The sequence below is a fragment of the Protopterus annectens genome, chromosome 12.part0 (genome assembly GCF_019279795.1).
Source record: "Protopterus annectens isolate FY-2018-M chromosome 12.part0, PAN1.0, whole genome shotgun sequence".
Classification (NCBI taxonomy): domain Eukaryota; kingdom Metazoa; phylum Chordata; order Ceratodontiformes; family Protopteridae; genus Protopterus; species Protopterus annectens.
Window position 1 is genome coordinate 1,293,089,802 of NC_056746.1, and position 17,864 is coordinate 1,293,107,665.

Below are 17,864 nucleotides of genomic sequence, written 5' to 3' on the forward strand. Positions count from 1 at the left end.
ATCTCGATCCCATTCCGGATCTTCTGTCCCACTCCTTGGGCAATTAACATCCAGATCTTCTCAGCCTGAAGCTAATTGCTTGGCTACTCCACTTCCATTCATGGCTAGAACACCCGGGCTATCATTTCCTGTTCAGAAGATTTTGTTTACAGCTCATAAGGCCTCTACCAGGAAAAGTTACTCCAGTAAATGGAAGAGATTTTCTATTTGGGCATGACACCATCAGCTAGAGCCTTTCACAGCTCCGGTCCCAGCTATTTCTGGACGACTTGGCTCACATCTTTAATAGTGGTTCATAGGTTCATACTAGGCTATCTGCCCTAGGGCATTTATAAGCCTAGCCAGAGTGTGTTTGGCTTTCGCCACCCATTTTAAATTAATTTTGCTATGCCCTTTTTCGAGGTTAGTATACTGTGCCTCTGTCTAACCGTGACACAGAAGTGATACCCAGGGTAAATCTACGATCTCCCATCCACTCGTCAAGATTCCTCTTGAAGAGAGTCAATGAGGGACTCTGCCTAACCTGGACTGGGATTTTATTCCAGAATGAAGGGAGCCTCTGGGTTATGAATCTGTCCCTCCAGCATGTCCTATTTATTTCAGTGCTGAGGTTCAAGTCTCTCGAGCACGTAGCTCGATGGGATTTGGATTTTCTGAGGTGCAGCATGTCCATTAATTCCGGGTTGGACATGGCTTTATACGTCAGGCACAGATCGCCTCTGAGCAGGCGGTATGCCACTGAGTAGAGCTGGAGTTTCTTTAACCGGGCAGCATATGGCATCTGTTTGAGCCCTTTGATCCTCTTGGTGAGGTACTTTTGGGGTCTTTCCAGTTTCTGCAGGTGTGTCTGGTAAGGTACATCCCAAAAGGGGCATTGTACTGAATTATGGGCCTGATGAGGGATGAGTGAAGAGGCACGATGACCTCCCCTGATCTAGATGTGAATCCCTTCATGATTAGGTGGGCTATATAAAATGTTTTTCTAACCACTTTGGCCACGTGCTTGTCAAATGAGAGATTATCAACTTGGGTCCCCAGGTCCGTAATTACTTCTTCTGTACTTAATGGATTACCACCTATGTGGTAATTTGTGGGCACTTTGTTTTTGCCAAAGGGGGTGACTATACACCTTTTGGCGTTTAGCTTGAGGCCATGGCTCTGGCACCAGTTGTCTGTTTCTATGAGGCCCTTTTGGAGGATGCTTGTGTCGGCTGGAGAGTCGATTATGGCACCCAGTTTGCAGTCATCTGTGAACTTGGTCAGCCACAGTCCTTCCATGTTGGCCTGTACCTCCGAGAAATATATACCGAACAAGAGAGGTCCCAGGACTGAGCCTTGTGGGATGCCACTTGTAACTGGTTTGGAGTCTGACATGGCTCCAGCAATTCTAACAACGTGGGTTCTGTCCTTGAGCCAGTTTGCAACCCATCTAGTGACATAGGGGTTTATATTTAAGCTGGTGAGCTTATCAATAATGCCCGAGTGGGGTATTGTATCGAAGGCTTTTGCGAGGTCCAGGTAGGCTGTGTGGACCACCTTCCCCTCAATGGCCTTGGTGACTGTTTCAAAAGAAATCAACCAGGTTTAAGAAGCAGGATCTGCCCTTAACAAAGCCAAACTGGGTAGGATCCAGTGTCTGTAGGTCCCCAATATCTTTATTTATGAGGTCCATGATGATCCTTTCCATAGCTTTGCAGACCAAGCTAGTCAGGCTTATGGGGCGAGGCACCACCTTTGTGGAGAGGGACCACTGTTAATGTACGCCACTCTTTGGGTACATATCCTGTAGTAAGGCTGAGATTGAACAGTAGTTTTATGTTTGGGTTTAGCTCTTCTTGGAGTTCATGTAGGACGCAGCCCGGGACACTGTCTGGTCCCATTGATGCTGTGTTTTTTGCTTTGGAGAGGGCGGCTCTTACCTGAGCATCTGAGATGTCAGGGGGGCAGCACTCTGCTGGAATATATAGGTTCATAGGTTCATTTAGTATGGGGAACTATACCCATTATTTTGCTGTGCTCTGTTGAGCAGTGACACTGAGGTAAATCTCCCATCCATTGGTCAAGATTTCTCTTGAACAAGGCCAGCGAGGTGCTCTGTCCCATGGATGCTGTGTTTTGATATCTCTCCTTTTGGTGGGGAGGGGAGAAGTTTGTGCTGAACCTGTCAGCTAGGATGTTGGCAATGTCTGTGGGTTCGGTGTATTTTTTGTCATTTTGGACTAATTCTGAGCATATCTGGGAATTCCCACCCAGGTTCCTAACATAACTAAAGAAAGCCTTGTGATTATCCTTAGTGTCCTGTGCAATTTTTCTCTCGAAGCTGGCCTTAGACGATTTTATGAGTGCCCATATTTTTTTGCTAATACTGATCAGAGAGGCCTTCCCTTTTTGGGATTTTGCTCTCATGTAGTAGCTTCCTCCTCCTATTGCATAGTTTGTTTATGGCTGGGGTCCACCAGACAGGACGTCTGCCTTTGGAGGATTGGGTCTTGGTTTTATTTGGGATTGCATGATCCATGCATTCCTGAACGTGTTCATAGAATGCGTTTATAAAGGATTCTGCGGTCTGGGACATATTTTCCACAGGCCCGGGGGGCTTTGAAGGATTCCACCTCGGTTTTGAGGCATGTGAAATTTGCTTTAGAGAAGTTTTTCACTGTGATTTTCTGGGCAGGGGGGTTGGGTCGGGATGTGAATATCCAGTGAGATTAGTTTATGGTCTGATCTTACCAGTGAGGGATACACTTCTGGTCTGGAGCATAGAGTCCCCATGTTGGTGATGATCAGGTCTAGTATGTTTTCCCCTCTTGTGGGAGTGGTAACAAGTTGTTCCATAGCATTTGAGTTTATAAATTCTAGGAACCTTTGGGATAGGGTGTTGGAGCTAGAGTAATGCTCCCAGTCTATGTTGGGTAGTTGAAGTCACCCAATATAATGGTGTTTGGAGAGACCTTCATATTTTCCAGTGTTCTCAGGAAGGTCGAGTGGGGTTCCTGGGTTTGGGAGGATGGTCTGTAGCAGACTATAAACTGGAAGGCAGTTTTACCCACTGTTAGTTGCACATGGATAGTCTGTGATGCTTTGTGCTGTGCCACCAACCTGGAGGTGTGGGTATCTTTGACTAATATTGATACTCCCCCTCCTTTTGTGGTTCGGTCCAAGTTTTGGGGCCGAAAAGCATGGTATGAGGTAACCTGGTAGTGCTGGGGTGCTCTCGGGAGCCTTGAACCAGGTTTCTGTTACTGCACAGATATCGATGTTCTCCATGCTAAGGAGAGTTTCGAGTGCATGCATCTTGAGGTTTAGACTTCTGGCGTTGAGTAGCATTACTCTTGGTTTCTTATCCTTTGTGATACCTATGGAGGTGGGTTTGTCTTTTTAGCCTTGCCTAAAAAAGCACTATGGGGGTAGCAAGTTAGCTTTTTTCACAGTCAGGATGCAGATGGCAGTCATTTCGATTTTCCATATTGGTGAAACTACATCTTTGGCATCCATGAAAATATGTAAGGCTTTTCTGAGGGGCACATTTCTACTTCAGCCTGTGGTCAAGGATCCTACGCCTCCTTTGGACCTCTCTTTAGTATTGCAAGCCCTAGTTTCTGCCCCCTTTGAACCAGCTGCCACAGCTGATTTACAGTTTTTGTCTGGGAAGATGGCATTTTTAGTGGCTGTCACCTCTGCTAAGAGGGTTGTGGAACTTCATGCCTTATCCATTAAACCCCCTTTATCTTGTCTCCCACAAGGACAGAGAGACTCTTCATACTAATCCTTCCTTTATGCCCAAGGTTGCTTCAGGAGCCAACATTAATTAAGAAATTAATCTCTTGGTCTATTTTTTCCTAATTTCCAAAACAAGGGAGAATATAAGCTTTATTTACTTGATCATAGACAGCTACATTTTTATTTGGACAGGACAAAATAATTCAGGAACTCTGTCTCCTTTGCTAGCTCCAAATTAGAAGACCTATTACTAAAGTTGTTGTTGTTTTTCTTTCGGCTTTTCCCGGTTAGGGGTCGCCACAGCAGAACTATGGTGTGCTAATGATTGGTGTGCTAATGATTGGCAGTCGATTTTATGGTGCTGAGATGCCAGCCCGACGTGCAACCTTCAACAAAGGCACGTCCATTCACGCATGTCCTTCGAACGCCACTCTACCACGGGGAGGACATGCAGACTCCACACAGAATGTGCTCCAGCCGAGAATCAAACGGGAGAAGCTCTTGCTGTGAGGCAACAATGCTACTGCTGCACCACCGTGGCTAAGACCTATTACTAAAGTGACTTTAACTAATTGGATTTCAAAGTGTATTCTAATAAAGGAGTTCCTCTACCAAATCAGATCAAGGCTCATTCCACTAAGTCTCTATCCACTTCTGCAGCTTTTTGGTCTAGAATGCCAGTCAGTGACATTTTTTCACCAGCTACTTGGCCTTCCTCTCACACCTTCGTATCCCATTATAAAATGGATGTCTGCTCAAGTCACGGGGCACCCTTTGGCTCTCCCGTGCTCCGGAATATCCTTCCATGAGAGCCACCCAGGGATTATGTAGCTGGGGACTCTGTCCCATAGGTTGAAGACCAAATGAAGACAACTAGTTATGTTCTTACCATAATGTTCCGTCTGAGTTGTTGCTTCATTTGTCTTCATCCTTTCTCCCCCTATTTCCCCCTTCCTTACGTCCTGGGAGGACTTGGCAGAGGGTACACCCAAATCTCTTCCACTACTATGTCATTTGAGTCCCTGATGTACTCTACCATTTTAATTTCTCCAAATCTTGTGTGTTTCTAATACCATGACTGGAATGGACCCCAGTCCTAAGTCAAAGTACGATTAAAGTTCATGAAATTAGTATTGTTTCACTTTGATGTTAGCCAAAAGTGCTCTTTGCAGCACCTGCAGTGTGCCCAGTAATGACGACTCCTGCAATTCTTGCGGTGTTGCATGAATTGGTAATGTATCTAAATACGATTGTAAATTATTTTTTATAAGACCAGTTGCTCCTACTACTATTGCAACTGTCTGGGTATGTTTCTTCCACATGGCTCTCATTTCTGCCTGCAGGTCAAGGTGTTTTATGACTGTGTGCCTCTGTATGCAAGACACTGTAGTCACTAGGTGTGGCAATTTCAATGATCAATGCTACTTTTGTCTTCTTTTCTTGGACCACTATATCCGGTTTTCTAGAATCTGTCTTTTGAACTGTTTGGTATTGGTATTTTCTATGATTCTTTGTGGCTCATGTTTCCAGTGTTTTTCAGCCACTTCGATACCATAATTGCACAATCTCCAGTGTAACAGTCTCACCACATTATTATGCCTTTCAGTATACAGTCCCTCTACCATTAGTGCTTCATAAACAGCAACAGGGTCTGTGACTGTTTCCAGTTCAGTTTTACAAAATGTACACGTCTGATCTTCGTGTTTCACTGTTGCAGTCATTACATTTGGGTAATCTGCTAGCAGGTTGCCCTCAGTCGGCCTGAATAACAAAGTCTTGGGTCCTGCGTCGGTTGCTGTCTCCTCTTCCATGACGTCAGGTCGTCAGGGGTATAAAACATGCAGCCGCCACCATTTTAATCACTTTTTCTTGCCGCACGTTATCCGAAGCAGAAGCAGTTCACAAGTGCTGGTCGGCCGACTCATGAAATTTTCATATTCGAGTTTTAGAACCGAATTCTTAAAACTAAAGCTAAGTACTCTGTTGTGGAAACTTTTTCTTGCTCCTTACCGATGTCAGTAAAAGGTAGTAATTGCATTACTTGTGGGAAGCAAATACCTCATAAGGATTTTCATTTGTACTGTATTCCTTGCCTAGGCTCTGATCACAACATGCCTTGCTGTTGGTTTTGTGCAAAATTTAACCAACACACTATTAAGCATCGGTATATTTTTGTTTCTAAATATTTTGGTTCAAGATTTAACTATTCTGAAATGTCTGTTAGCAGTCCGACTACTGGAGTTCACAAAAAGCGCAAGGAAAAAGACAGAGACAGACCGAGGTCCAAAACAGACGACGAAGCTTCTCCTAAGCCAGTCACTGCTTCGCCGTTACTCAGTGAGGCGCTTTTGCAGCTCCTGATGCCTGCTACTTTTGAGTCACAGGCCTCTACCAAGACCCATTCGAAGTCCGGTATGCCGCGAGATTCTGCAAGTATTGTACCCTCGGATGTCTCTCCCTTGGATGGGTCCAGAGCCGCTGAACAGGCACCGGCTTCTGAGGGTTTTCAGGCCTCAACACTTGTATATTAAACAGACGCCATAATCAAAAACAAGGCCAAAATCTACTTCTATGTCTAAAAAAACCGACACATGAGCCATGTGCTCAGGCCCCTATGCCTAAAAAACAAATGATCAAAATGGCTGAGGATTTAATTACCTTGATCGGGGGTTCCCAAGCACCCCCCTCCTGCTAAGAGGCCTAGGCAGGCACTGATTATGCATCTTCAGCTCAGGTTCCCATTTCTTCTGATCAGGAATTTTCTATTCCACCTTATGAGGATTCTGATGCAGAGGAATCCATCCCTTCTGCTTCTCCCCCTGAGGATCTCTCTTTGGAGAGACTTTGCATACTTTTAGGGAACATTTTCACTGGGAGAGTCAGGACTTCTCAGAATCCAAAAAGTGGCATAAGGATTTTCTTCTACTTCCTCAGCATACGCCTTTGGCAGTACCTCATGTGTTAGACATTGATGGTTTTCTCGGAATCAAGCATGGCTCCTGATTCCCTGCCTCTGGCTCCTAGTAAGCCAGACAGATATTACAAGGTTCCTGACTCCCACAAATTTCTTTTCAAAAATCCTGCTGCTGACCCTGAAACTTTTTCTCAGGGTCTCAAGGGTGATGAGGCTTCTACAGCCAAAAATCCTACCCCTTCTGGTAGAGACTCCAGGGCGCTGGATAGATGGGGAAAGAAGGTTTATACGTCTGCAACATTGGCAATCAGGGCTTTAAACTGCCAGTTTCATATGCTTAAATATCAACAGCATGTTATGGGCTTGCTAAAGCAGAAGATGATGTTGATTTCTGATTGTGTGGAAAATAAAAAATTACAGGATTTATTGCATTCAGCAGAACAGATTGGAAAGCATACTTTACAATGTGGTTTTGATTCCTTGGAGGACTCTTGCAGGGCCACCGTAACTGGATCTGTGATAAGGCTTGCTTGGCTCAAGTAGCAAAATCTGCCTGATCATGTTAAAGCTAAATTGTTGGATGCCCCTTTACAGCAGGACAGTCTGTTCGGTAATAAGGCAGAAGAGGTTTTAAAAAAGATGGAAGACCAAGCTAAATCTATGCAAACTGTAAACATTTCTTGCAAGTGCAGCCACCCAAGTTCAGTAGACACTGGCCTACTAAGAATTGGTCCTTCTGTGTGTCCAACAGAGCCGCTCAGGGCAAACCCAGATGCATTAAAAGGCTCCAGGTTTCAATCACAAGGATCTTACAGGTCAAAGCAATGGGGTGCCTCTACCTCCAAATCAGGAGGTAATGAAGCACAACCCTACAGTAAACAGTCCCAATGACTTTCCTCTGCCATCTCCAAGCACTTGTCTTTTGGCAGCCCCTTTGTGGGGAAAACTAGCACTTCATGCTCAAAATTGGTATTTAATTACCCAGGACAAGTGGGTATTACACATAGTATCCCAGGGGTGCAGATTCCATTTGCACACGTTGCCAATTCCAAACGGATGGCCAGATATGCCACCAAACCAGTGGGCAGAGGCTCAGAAACAAGGCATGCCCCTCATGGATATGGGGGGGCTATTCAACCAGTGCCAGAAAAGGAAAAAGGCCATAGGTTTTACTCAAGACTTTTCCTGGTACCCAGAAAAGACAAAACTTGGCGTCCAATTCTGGACTTATCCATTCTAAATACATTCCTGGACATTCCAAAATTCAAAATGCTAACTTTACAACAGCTACTGCCTATGCTAGGCAAGAATGCCTGGTTAGTAACTCTATACTTAAAAAGGCATACCTGCATATCCCAATAAGGGAATCTTGCAGAAGATGCCTCTGTTTCAAAGCAGGCTTTTTGCATTACCAATTCTCTACACTGCCCTTTGGCTTATCTATTACGCCCAGGGTCTTTACACAGTGCCTGGCACCAGTAATTTCATTTTGCAGACAAAGAAACATTCAAATTTATCCATATCTGGACGATGGTCTCATTCAGGCAGAGGACAAGGACACTCTCTTCTTCAGCATCTGGCGTTTGTAAAAAGGCTTGTATCATGGCTAGGGTACACCATAAACGAAAATAAATCACAACTGGTACCCTCTCAAATAATTACATTCCTGGGTGCAAGTTTGAATACAACTGCCCAGATGGCTTACCTCACGCCAGACAAAATAATTCAATTGACCACATACTTCAAACAAGTGGCAACAAAAACCCAGCTATCTGCAAGACAAATTCTGCAGGCTTTGGGGTTCATGGCATCCTGCATTCTACTAATTCCATATGTGAGACTGCATATGAGGAAACTTCAGTGGCACCTAAAAAGCTTATGGAGTCAACATAGTCACAGCCTGGAAACAATGATTTCTCTCATTCCCTGCCTGCAACAGGTGTTTCTTTGGTGGGCAGAGGCATGTCACCAAAACAAGGGACTGTCATTCATTCTACCCCCTGCCACCCACACTCTAACAGATACATCAGACTATGCTTGGAAGACCCATCTGGCAGGAAGATGCATTCAGGGCAAATGGAGCCCAAACCAAATGGATCTACATATCAACCAGAAAGAAATACTAGCTGTACAGAATGCTTTGACAGCCTTCAAGGACTTCCTTCATCCAGGACAACTACTGATTAAGACGGACAACACCACAGTTATGTTGTACATAAACAAGCAGGGGGGTACCCACTCCTACCCCCTTTGCAGACTAGCCATGGCCTTGTGGAGCACAGCCTTGACTTACCAAATGCATCTTCAAGCTCAATTCCTGACAGGAAAACAAAATACTCTGGCAGACTACCTAAGCAGAAGTCTTATGGACCCACATGACTGGAAACTGGATCCACAAATCTTCAGCATGTTAACACGAAAATGGGGGAGCCCCAGACATAGATGTATTTGCCTCTCCCCCAGACATAGTTTTGGGAGAGGCAAATAGATCTATCAGCTGGACAAATTCTGCACAAGAGCTCATCACAAAAAAGCAAGGAAAGTGGATGCTCTATCCTTCAGCTGGAAAAACCCATCAGTCTATGCCTGTCCCCCTCTGCCTCTACTCTCCAAGGTCTTGCTAAAAGTCAGACAGGAAAAAACGAAAATGATTCTAATTGCTCCGGACTGGCCTCGCTAACAATGGTTCCCGCTACTAAGGAATATGTCTCACCTTCCTCCGTGGTACTTGCCTCAAACACCTCACCTATTGTCTCAGCAGAACTATCAAGTTCTGTACACTCCGCTCCAAACTCTGAATCTTGCAGCATGGCTAATCAACTAATTTCAACAATCACATCTCTCAGCAAACCTGTGATGGATGTCATTTTGGAGGCCAGAAGGCCTAGTACTAGAAAATGTTATGCTGATAAATGGAAGAGATTCTGTGCTTGGAACCAAGCACAAGGAATAAACACAGCAAAGCCCAATATTCCTCAGATTTTACAATACTTGACTGAGATGCTTCACAAGGGCCTATCTTTTTCTTCAATAAAAATCCATGCCTCTGTCATCTCGGCTCATTACAATACAGAGCCTCCTCTCTTCTTTCATCCCCTGCTAAAGCAGTACCTCAGAGTGGCCAGAAATTTAAGGCCTCCCAGGAGAGTGCCTGCTCCTGCATGGGACCTCAATTTTGTGCTGGAAAAACTCACCCTACCTCCTTTAGAACCAGCAGCTACTGCAGATATAAAATGTCTTTCTTGGAAGACCGCCTTTCTTTTAGCAGTCACTTCAGCTAGAAGGATTTCAGAACTACAGGCTCTCATGGCAGTGGAGCCTTTCATTATCTTTTACCCAGACAGGGTGGCCCTCAGGACCAATCCTTCTTTTATGCCTAAGGTGGTATCCAGTGTGGCTCTTAACCAGACTATTCACCTGCCAACTTTTTTCCCAAATCCGCAGAACAAGGGGGAGCGGATTCTGCGTTTATTGGATGTACACAGACAACTAAGATTCTAATTAAACAGGACAAAATCTCTAAGAAAGTCTGAGCAACTACTGGTGGCATTTGCTGCAGGATCAGAGGGGAAGGCTATATCAAAGCAGACTATTTCTAAATGGATAAGCCATTGTATTTGTTTGTGCTACTTGCACCATGGTAAACCTGTGCCCAAGGGGATCCGATCCCATTCCACCAGGGCTGCCTCTACTTCGGCAGCTTTTCTCAGAGGGGTTCCTACCAGAGACATTCTAGAAGCTGCTACTTGGAGTTCAGTTCATACGTTCACAAAGCATTACCATTTACCTCTCTTTTCTAAATTCAGGGCAGGCTTTGCCACTGCAGTCCTGCAGGGCCTTATAGCTGCACCTAATGCTGTTTAATTCCATCCTCCCATCCATAGCTTTGAGATTTTACCCAAATGTAATGACTGCAACAGTGAAACACGAAGAACATTGTACAGATGTTCTTCGTGTTTCACTGATGTTCTTCATGTTTCACTGTTGCAGTCATTACATTTGGGTAATCTGCTGGCAGGTTGCCCTCAGTCAGCCTGAATTCCAAAGTCTTGGGTCCTGCATCGGTTGCTGTGTTCTCTTCCATGACGTCAGGTCGTCAGGGGTATAAAACATGCAGCCGACGCCATTTTCTTCAGTCTTTCTTGCCACGCGGTGCCCAAAGCAGAAGCATTTTGCAAGTGCCGGTCGGCAGACTACTGAAATATTCGAGTTTGAGTTTCAGATCCGAAGTCTTCACGAAAGCTAAGCACCCCGTTGGGGAAACTTTTTTCTTGCTTTTTACCAATGTCAGAAAAAGTTAATAATTGTATTACTTGTGGGAAGCAAATACCTCGGCACATGACATCTGGGAAGGAAAAACTGTTTAAAATGGCAGTAGCTGCATGTTTTATACCCCTGACGACCTGATGTCATGGAAGAGGAGACAGTAACTGACGCAGGACCCAAGACTTTGTTATTCAGGCCAACTGAGGGCAACCTGACAGCAGATTATCCAAATGTAATGACTGCAACAGTGAATACAGTCGAACATCTACATTTATGGTAAGTGTACACAACTGTACTTTTCTCCCACATGTTCAGTGGACTTTGCAAACCAGCATGTACGTAGCCCACTATCTTGGGCTGCCAATATTAACCTTTCATTTCTTGATGTGAATTTGCCTCTCCTTAACCATTCATGTGTTCGTTCTTGATCAGCATGACTTCCGGAAGTTTTCTGTACTTGCAACTATATTTATGTTTTTTCCACATTTCTTGCCTTCCCACCTGGTACTTCACCTTATACTCTCTCTCTTGTTTTTTAGCACCTTCAGTTGCTGCCTGTTTTTTTATCTACTTCTGGTTTGATTTCCTTTCCTGCTGGATGTAGATATGCTTTTGCTAAATTAAGAAGATATGTCATCTTAGATTTATTCTCCTCATGTTTCAAAACTTTCACTACATTTGGATCTTGTGAGATCAGTAGATGTGTGGAGTCCCACGATTGCAAATCTATACATGTAGTCCATTTCAAGGAGACCTATCCCTCCTTTGGAACAGGGAATATATAATCTTGTTATACATTGATTTTTATAAATCATTTGGTGAGTGTGAAGCATCCTTCTTGTTTTGATATCCAATCTATCCAACCCTATTTTCGGCCAGTCAGTCATTCCAAAACTATAAGTTAGGACAGGAAGAGCAAATTAATTTATGGCTTGGATTTTATTCCTAGATGTCATTGCTGTTTTCAGGACTAATTTAAGTTTTCTAAAGTACTCCTCACTGAGCTTTATTTGTTCATGTTTTATTGCTGATCCTTCATCAGTACTAATTTTTTTATGAAATTAGTATTGTTTTACTCTCTGATGTTAGCCAAAAGTGCTCTTCTCCACACTCTGTACTCTGTTGTATGGTATAGCTGATGCGTAGTTATGTTTAGGTAATTTTTTTTTGTTCATCAGCAGCAAACTCAATCTGAGGGGTGAAAGGAGTGGGGCATTATGGGTAGGAGAGGAGGAGCTTAGTTTTCGGCTCCAAGGCTGGAGTATATGGCCAAGTCAGATCTTAGACCCACAGGTTGAAGACAAAGCAGCAACTCAGGTGGAACATTATGGTAAGAACATAACTATTTTTTTGGCTTTCTTGCATGTTAGACATTACCTACCTCATTTTCAGATAAGTCTAAGGCTGTTTTAGTTAAGCATAAACCGATTTTTAATTGGAGACATCCAAACTATGTTTTAAAGGTGCATAATTGTGTTACTTGCTGTCAGTGTTTTAACTGTTTTATTGAAGTTTCCCAGGGCAGGTCAGTGATCAACAAGTGATCAGTTTCATACACATCCTGGAGTTGTAGGGTAAAATGAATAAAAAAAGGTTATCCCCTGTGTTACAAAGGTGAATGCAAGTTGGGGTAATAGTTGGATGCTAGATGCCATTGCTACAAAAGGGGGACACTGGCAGTTTTACTGCTTTCTTTAATAGTGAGATTGATACTGCATGGTTCATGGCTTGGCATGGTTGAATGGCTCCTACTTGAAGCAAAAACACAACAGGAGGTATTGTACCTGATGGAAATGAAGTAAGCTTTTGGATAAGATTGGATACAATTTTTTTTTCTCCTTAGCATCAGCTTCTTAACTGTAAATTCAGAATCCCCGTTTATTTGCTTGTTTCCTAATAATCAGAGAAGAATACACTTTAATTATATTAGTTACCATAGTTTTTGACTATAAATTGGCACTAAAACATTGAAAAGTTACAGTGATTAGCCAAAGACTTCGTAAAAATAAACATTTTTAAATTTTGCAAGTCATAATTTCAAAGAGATCTGTGGAATTTGAGTTGCTCTGTTCTTGACCAGCTGCAACAAGTTATCTGGTGTTAGCAACTGACTGTAAGTGAGGGAATCATTTTGCTTGGAAGTGAAACTGTCTTAACAAAATTGATAACTAAATCTAAAAATGTCTATCTTGGTTATTGCTAACAATTAGCACTGCTCTCTGTAAAACTTCTTAACGTTGATTTGCATTCATTGCTTACTTGAGAGAGGGAATTTTTTTTGTTTTATTTTAGGCTGTGAAACTGACAAGTTCACGAACGCAGCTACCTTACGAATATTACTCGTTACCTTTTTGTCAGCCTGACAAAATTACTTACAAAGCTGAAAATCTTGGTAAGTTCCTTTTTTTTTCTTTTCTTTTTTTCTGGAATATGTTGTTCAAGACGAGGTATGATCTGATGTTATCTCTTCAGTCTTCATCAAACCTGTGGGGGTCTGTTCTGACCTCAGAACTGACTAGGCTGTCAGCAAGCTAAGGATTCCAAGCTAGCACTGCTCCCACTCTACCCATACTATCTTGCTCCTCCTAATATTTCCTTCGTAAAAAAAAAAACAAACTCTGTAGTAGTTTTTTCTACCTTGTTGGTGGTCGCGCTCCCTTTGTGACTGCTTTTCCTTTTCTCTCTTTCCTTCTTTAATATGTCAGAGAAGTTTGACAAGCCCATTGGCTTTAAAAAAAAAAATGCACTTCCTGTGGGCACAATATCCTTTCGGTCCAGCCCATTTTGAGGTAGATTGCTCAATCTACAAGGCCTTTTTCCTCGGGCCCTTGCAGATAGAAGAAACAAGCTGGTCCTTAGAAGCCTTACCGCCCTTCGGCTCTGGCTGTTGTTGCTGTCTCAGGTGCTCAAACCCCCAACAAAAAGTCTGAGGCCAGGGATCCTAAGAAATGGGCCCTTCTGTCTTAGTTGTGTAGGAACCTCCTAAAAAGGCCTTGAGAACTTCGGAGCAGAGCTCCTTGGCTCCAATCTCTGTTTTTTCCTCTCTGCCCCATGCCCCATTCGCCTCTTCTGGGCTGGAGCTTGTGGTATCGAGTATGTTTCCTCTGGATGCTTCACCTAGACGTCGCTCCAGGCCCTCCTCTGTTTCCTCTTCCATTAGGTCCTCTTGGAGCCTGTCTGTGAATGAGATGGACAGATTGATGACGAAGCTTCACCATATGCAGATCCAGTTGTAGGTCATCACAGCTCTGTCCCCTATGAGATCTGCGAGCAGAACTTCCCCCTACAGAATAGTATCTCCTCCGATCCGACCTGCAGTTTCGGAGCTTCCGGATCCGTCGGTCCCTGGGGCTGATTCATCTCGTCCGATGGTCTTTTCCTGTTCGAGCCAGACTGCTTCCTTGACTTGCTCTGTTCCTACCCCTTCTCGGAAACAAAGCCTCGTCGAGTTCAGAGGGATGACTTTGACACGGAAGTTCTTAGAGCTGCCGCTTCCACCTTGATGTTTGACACATCTGCGTCTACTCCTCCCCTAAGGGCTGCTGGTGACCGAGGATGGTCTGTTCTAATTCTTCAGAATAGGTGAGGGTCTCTGGGAGTCCTTCAGCCTTCAAGGTGGTGGAGAAGATGTTCTCTGCTCCTAGGAGACCTCCGGCTCCTACAGTATCACATCCAGCACTTCCCCTTCTGAGCTCTGCATCTGAGATCTCTCTTCTGCCACCAGAACAGCTGGCCAGTAAGTGCCTCCAGTCTCTTCCACTTGTGGAAGCCCAGCCTTCTTCCGACACCACCACCCCTCGGAGGCCCCTCGGAAGAAAGGCTGCAAAAAGAGGCACCTAGATTCCCCAGAGGATTCCCTCATGACAGACACTGACTTTGAAGAGGAGGGGTCCTCTAGATCTCCACCTGACGTCTACTATGAATACCTTTAGAAATCCTTTAGAGAGGTGGCTGGTCGACACCAAACCCTATCCTGGGTTTGACCGTTTTCCTGGAGGCCTTTGGGACCGACCCGTCTACATCATGGGTGTGCACCCCCCCCTGCAGACCCCCTAGTGGATCTGGTGCCTGTAAGAGAATGGAAGGAACCTGAGAACCTGACACTGCAGAACCGATCCCTAAAACAGCTGACAAAATTCTTAGTGCCCCCCCAGGATAGACCCCACTGGATGAAGGACATTCCAGTAGATGTCATGGTGGTTGCAGTGGCTACCAAGAAAGAGCTTGCCCAGGAAAGCTCTGTCCATCCCCCTAATAAGGAGTCTAGGGCTATGAACAGATTTGGAAAATGGGTCTACACTTCTTCCACTTTCTTTGTCAGAGCATTGAATTACCTTTCCCACTTTACGAGGCTACAGAGGGACTTGCTTAAGGAACTCTCTAGCTCTGGCTCTGAGTCCATGACTGTAGAGGAATGGGAATACCTTTGCCTCCTGTATGGCCACCTGCAGTCCATTTCTAATGTGTCCGTGTGGCTCATCCCTCGCACAGATGAGGGCACCTCTAGGGAGGCCGGTTCTGGCATTGCCATTCGGCGTCCTGCCTGGATGCGGCTGTGTGATTTCATGGAACCCTTCAAGGTGTCTTTTGTCATTGCCCCCTTTGGTGGTTCCTCCTCCTTTGGACCAGCTATTCATGATACACACTCCTGCAGCAAAAAAAGATGGAAAAACCCTGTTTGCCGTCAGAATCTGTTTCTCTTCTCCAGGAATTAGTAGAGGAGGAAGAAGTTGTTTATAAAGTCCCAGGGCCCTTTCCAAGATGCTCAGGGAGATTTTTTCCTCCAGGGGCAGATGCTGCCCCTATGGCAGAGGTCTGCTGAATCAGGGGTCTGGGATTCTACTTAGGAGAAATCCTTGCAGCATCCCTGAAGTATTGCCTGAATGTCCATCTCTGGAGGCAGTTGGAGGATGTTGTTCCTTGCACCTGAAAGCCTGGTTAGCCATCCCGAGTGACTGATGGGTGCAAGGAATCCTATCCAGAGGTTACTGTATTCCCTTTTCAAATCTCCCTAAACTAAAAAACTGCCTCCCCAATGTTCCACCCATTCAGAGGGAGGCGGCAGCTTTGAAAATTGCAAAGTTGCTTGAAAAAAATCATCCAGGAGTTCACCTCAGACCAACTTGGATTAGATATTTATTCCAGATTCTTTTTAGTTCTAAAGAAAACAGGGAAACTCGGGGCCCATATTGGATCTAACTTACCTGACAAATCTGTGAAACGCAAAAAGTTCAAGGTAGTCATGGTTCAGTCCATCCTTCCCTTTCTTCAGAAGGATGACTGAATGTGCTCTGTAGAACTAAAGGATGTGAATTAAAGGATACGCACTATCATAAAAATGAACAGATGCTCCAGAAGGTACCTCCATTCCATTTCAGGCAGGGAGCCAGTCTTTACCAGTTTCTTGCACTACCATTTGGTCTCATCACATTCACCATGTTCACCAAATTCATGACACTGGCTGCAGCTCACCTCAGACTGCAGGGATTCCATGTGTTTCCTTACCTGGACGACTGGATCCTAGTCACACCATCCAGGCATCTATTCAGGCCAGGGACTTTCTCTGGCAGTTGGCCCCAACCTTGGGGATCACTATAAATCTTCAGAAGTCTCACTAGCAACCTGTGCAAATGATAGATTTTATAGGAGCCTGTTTGAATACAAACACAACCCTGGACTACCTTCCACTGGGCAGGATTGTTTTACTAAGTATGGATATCAGGTAAATGCTAGCAGTTCCAGTTCCTCCAGCAAATCTTTTTCTCAGGGCTCTGAGTTCTATGGCTGCAACAATGACTTTTCTACCAACAGCACACTTACACATGAGAGTCCTGCAATGAATGTTGTCAGTCTAATGGTCCCTTCTGCACCATCCCTTCAGTCATCCTATAAGACTAGCTCATGTGCAGAATTTCTCTTTTCTGGTGGCTTCATGATCCATAAGTGTCTCAAGGCCAACCGTTCATTCTTCCCACCCCCATCGCTACGTTGGCCACTGATACCTCCCAGTTGAGGTGGGGAGGGGTATTACCTGGAATGGGCAGTTAAAGGCATGTGGACTCCCCTGGAAAGCAATCTGCATACTGGTTTCCTAGAGATATGAGGGTGGTGCTTTTAGCATTGCAAGCCTTTCACTCCCTTCTTCCTCTAGGGACCATTGCGATTCAGACCGACGTGTCTTTTATGTCATACATCAATAAACAAGGTGGAACCAGGTCTTACCCCCCCCCCCTTTGTTGAGAGTAGTGAGAGTGTGGCAGTGGGCTGTTTCTACAAACCGCTTTCCAGTTGTTATGCACAGTCTGGGGGAGCACAACATATTGGCAGGCAGGTTTATTAGTCGTGATACCTCACGAGTGGTCTCTGAACCAGTCAGTGACATTGATGCCTCATGAGTGGTCTCTGAACCAGTCAGTGTCAAACAGGATTTTCTTCAGGTAGGGTCAGCCCTCTTCGCCCCTCCGTTCAACAAAAACTGCAGCAGGTACTTTGCCCTGATCCCTCCACAAGGAGAGTTACCAAGAGATGCTCTAGTGAATACTTGGCCCCTCTGTCTACTTTATGCATTCCCAATGGTTTTTCTGAGTCCCATATTCTTCAGAAAGCATGCAGGTTGAAGAGCAAAGTGATCCTCATTGTTCCCTTTTGGCCTAGACAAGTCTGGTCCACCTTCCTGTGGTCTCATCTGATTTGACATCCATGGACTCTGGAACCTTATCTAGATGATCTGTCGTACCCCTCAGGGCAACTCCATATGGATCTTCACTACTTGAAACTAACCGCATGGTTTCTCCAGTTCCGATGATGGCTAGACAATCCAGGCTTTCTTCCCCAGTCCAAAAGATTTTGACTTCCTCCTACAAGTCTTTTACCAGGAAAATTTATAAAAGTGGAAAAGGTTTTCCATTTGGACCCAACAGCATCACATTAATCTGCTTACAGGGCCCATTTCAGCAGTCTTGGA

At 44.6% G+C, this 17,864-nt stretch overlaps 1 protein-coding gene across 1 annotated transcript in view; it reads left to right on the forward strand.

Moving 5' to 3' along the window:
• TM9SF4 (transmembrane 9 superfamily member 4) overlaps positions 1-17,864 on the forward strand; it is a gene marked incomplete in the record, with an annotated part of 2,004,758 nt that overhangs the window by 240,521 nt on the left and 1,746,373 nt on the right. The window contains 1 exon segment of the mRNA XM_044090345.1: positions 13,193-13,292. Within this exon segment, the coding sequence (XP_043946280.1) occupies positions 13,193-13,292 (100 nt within the window).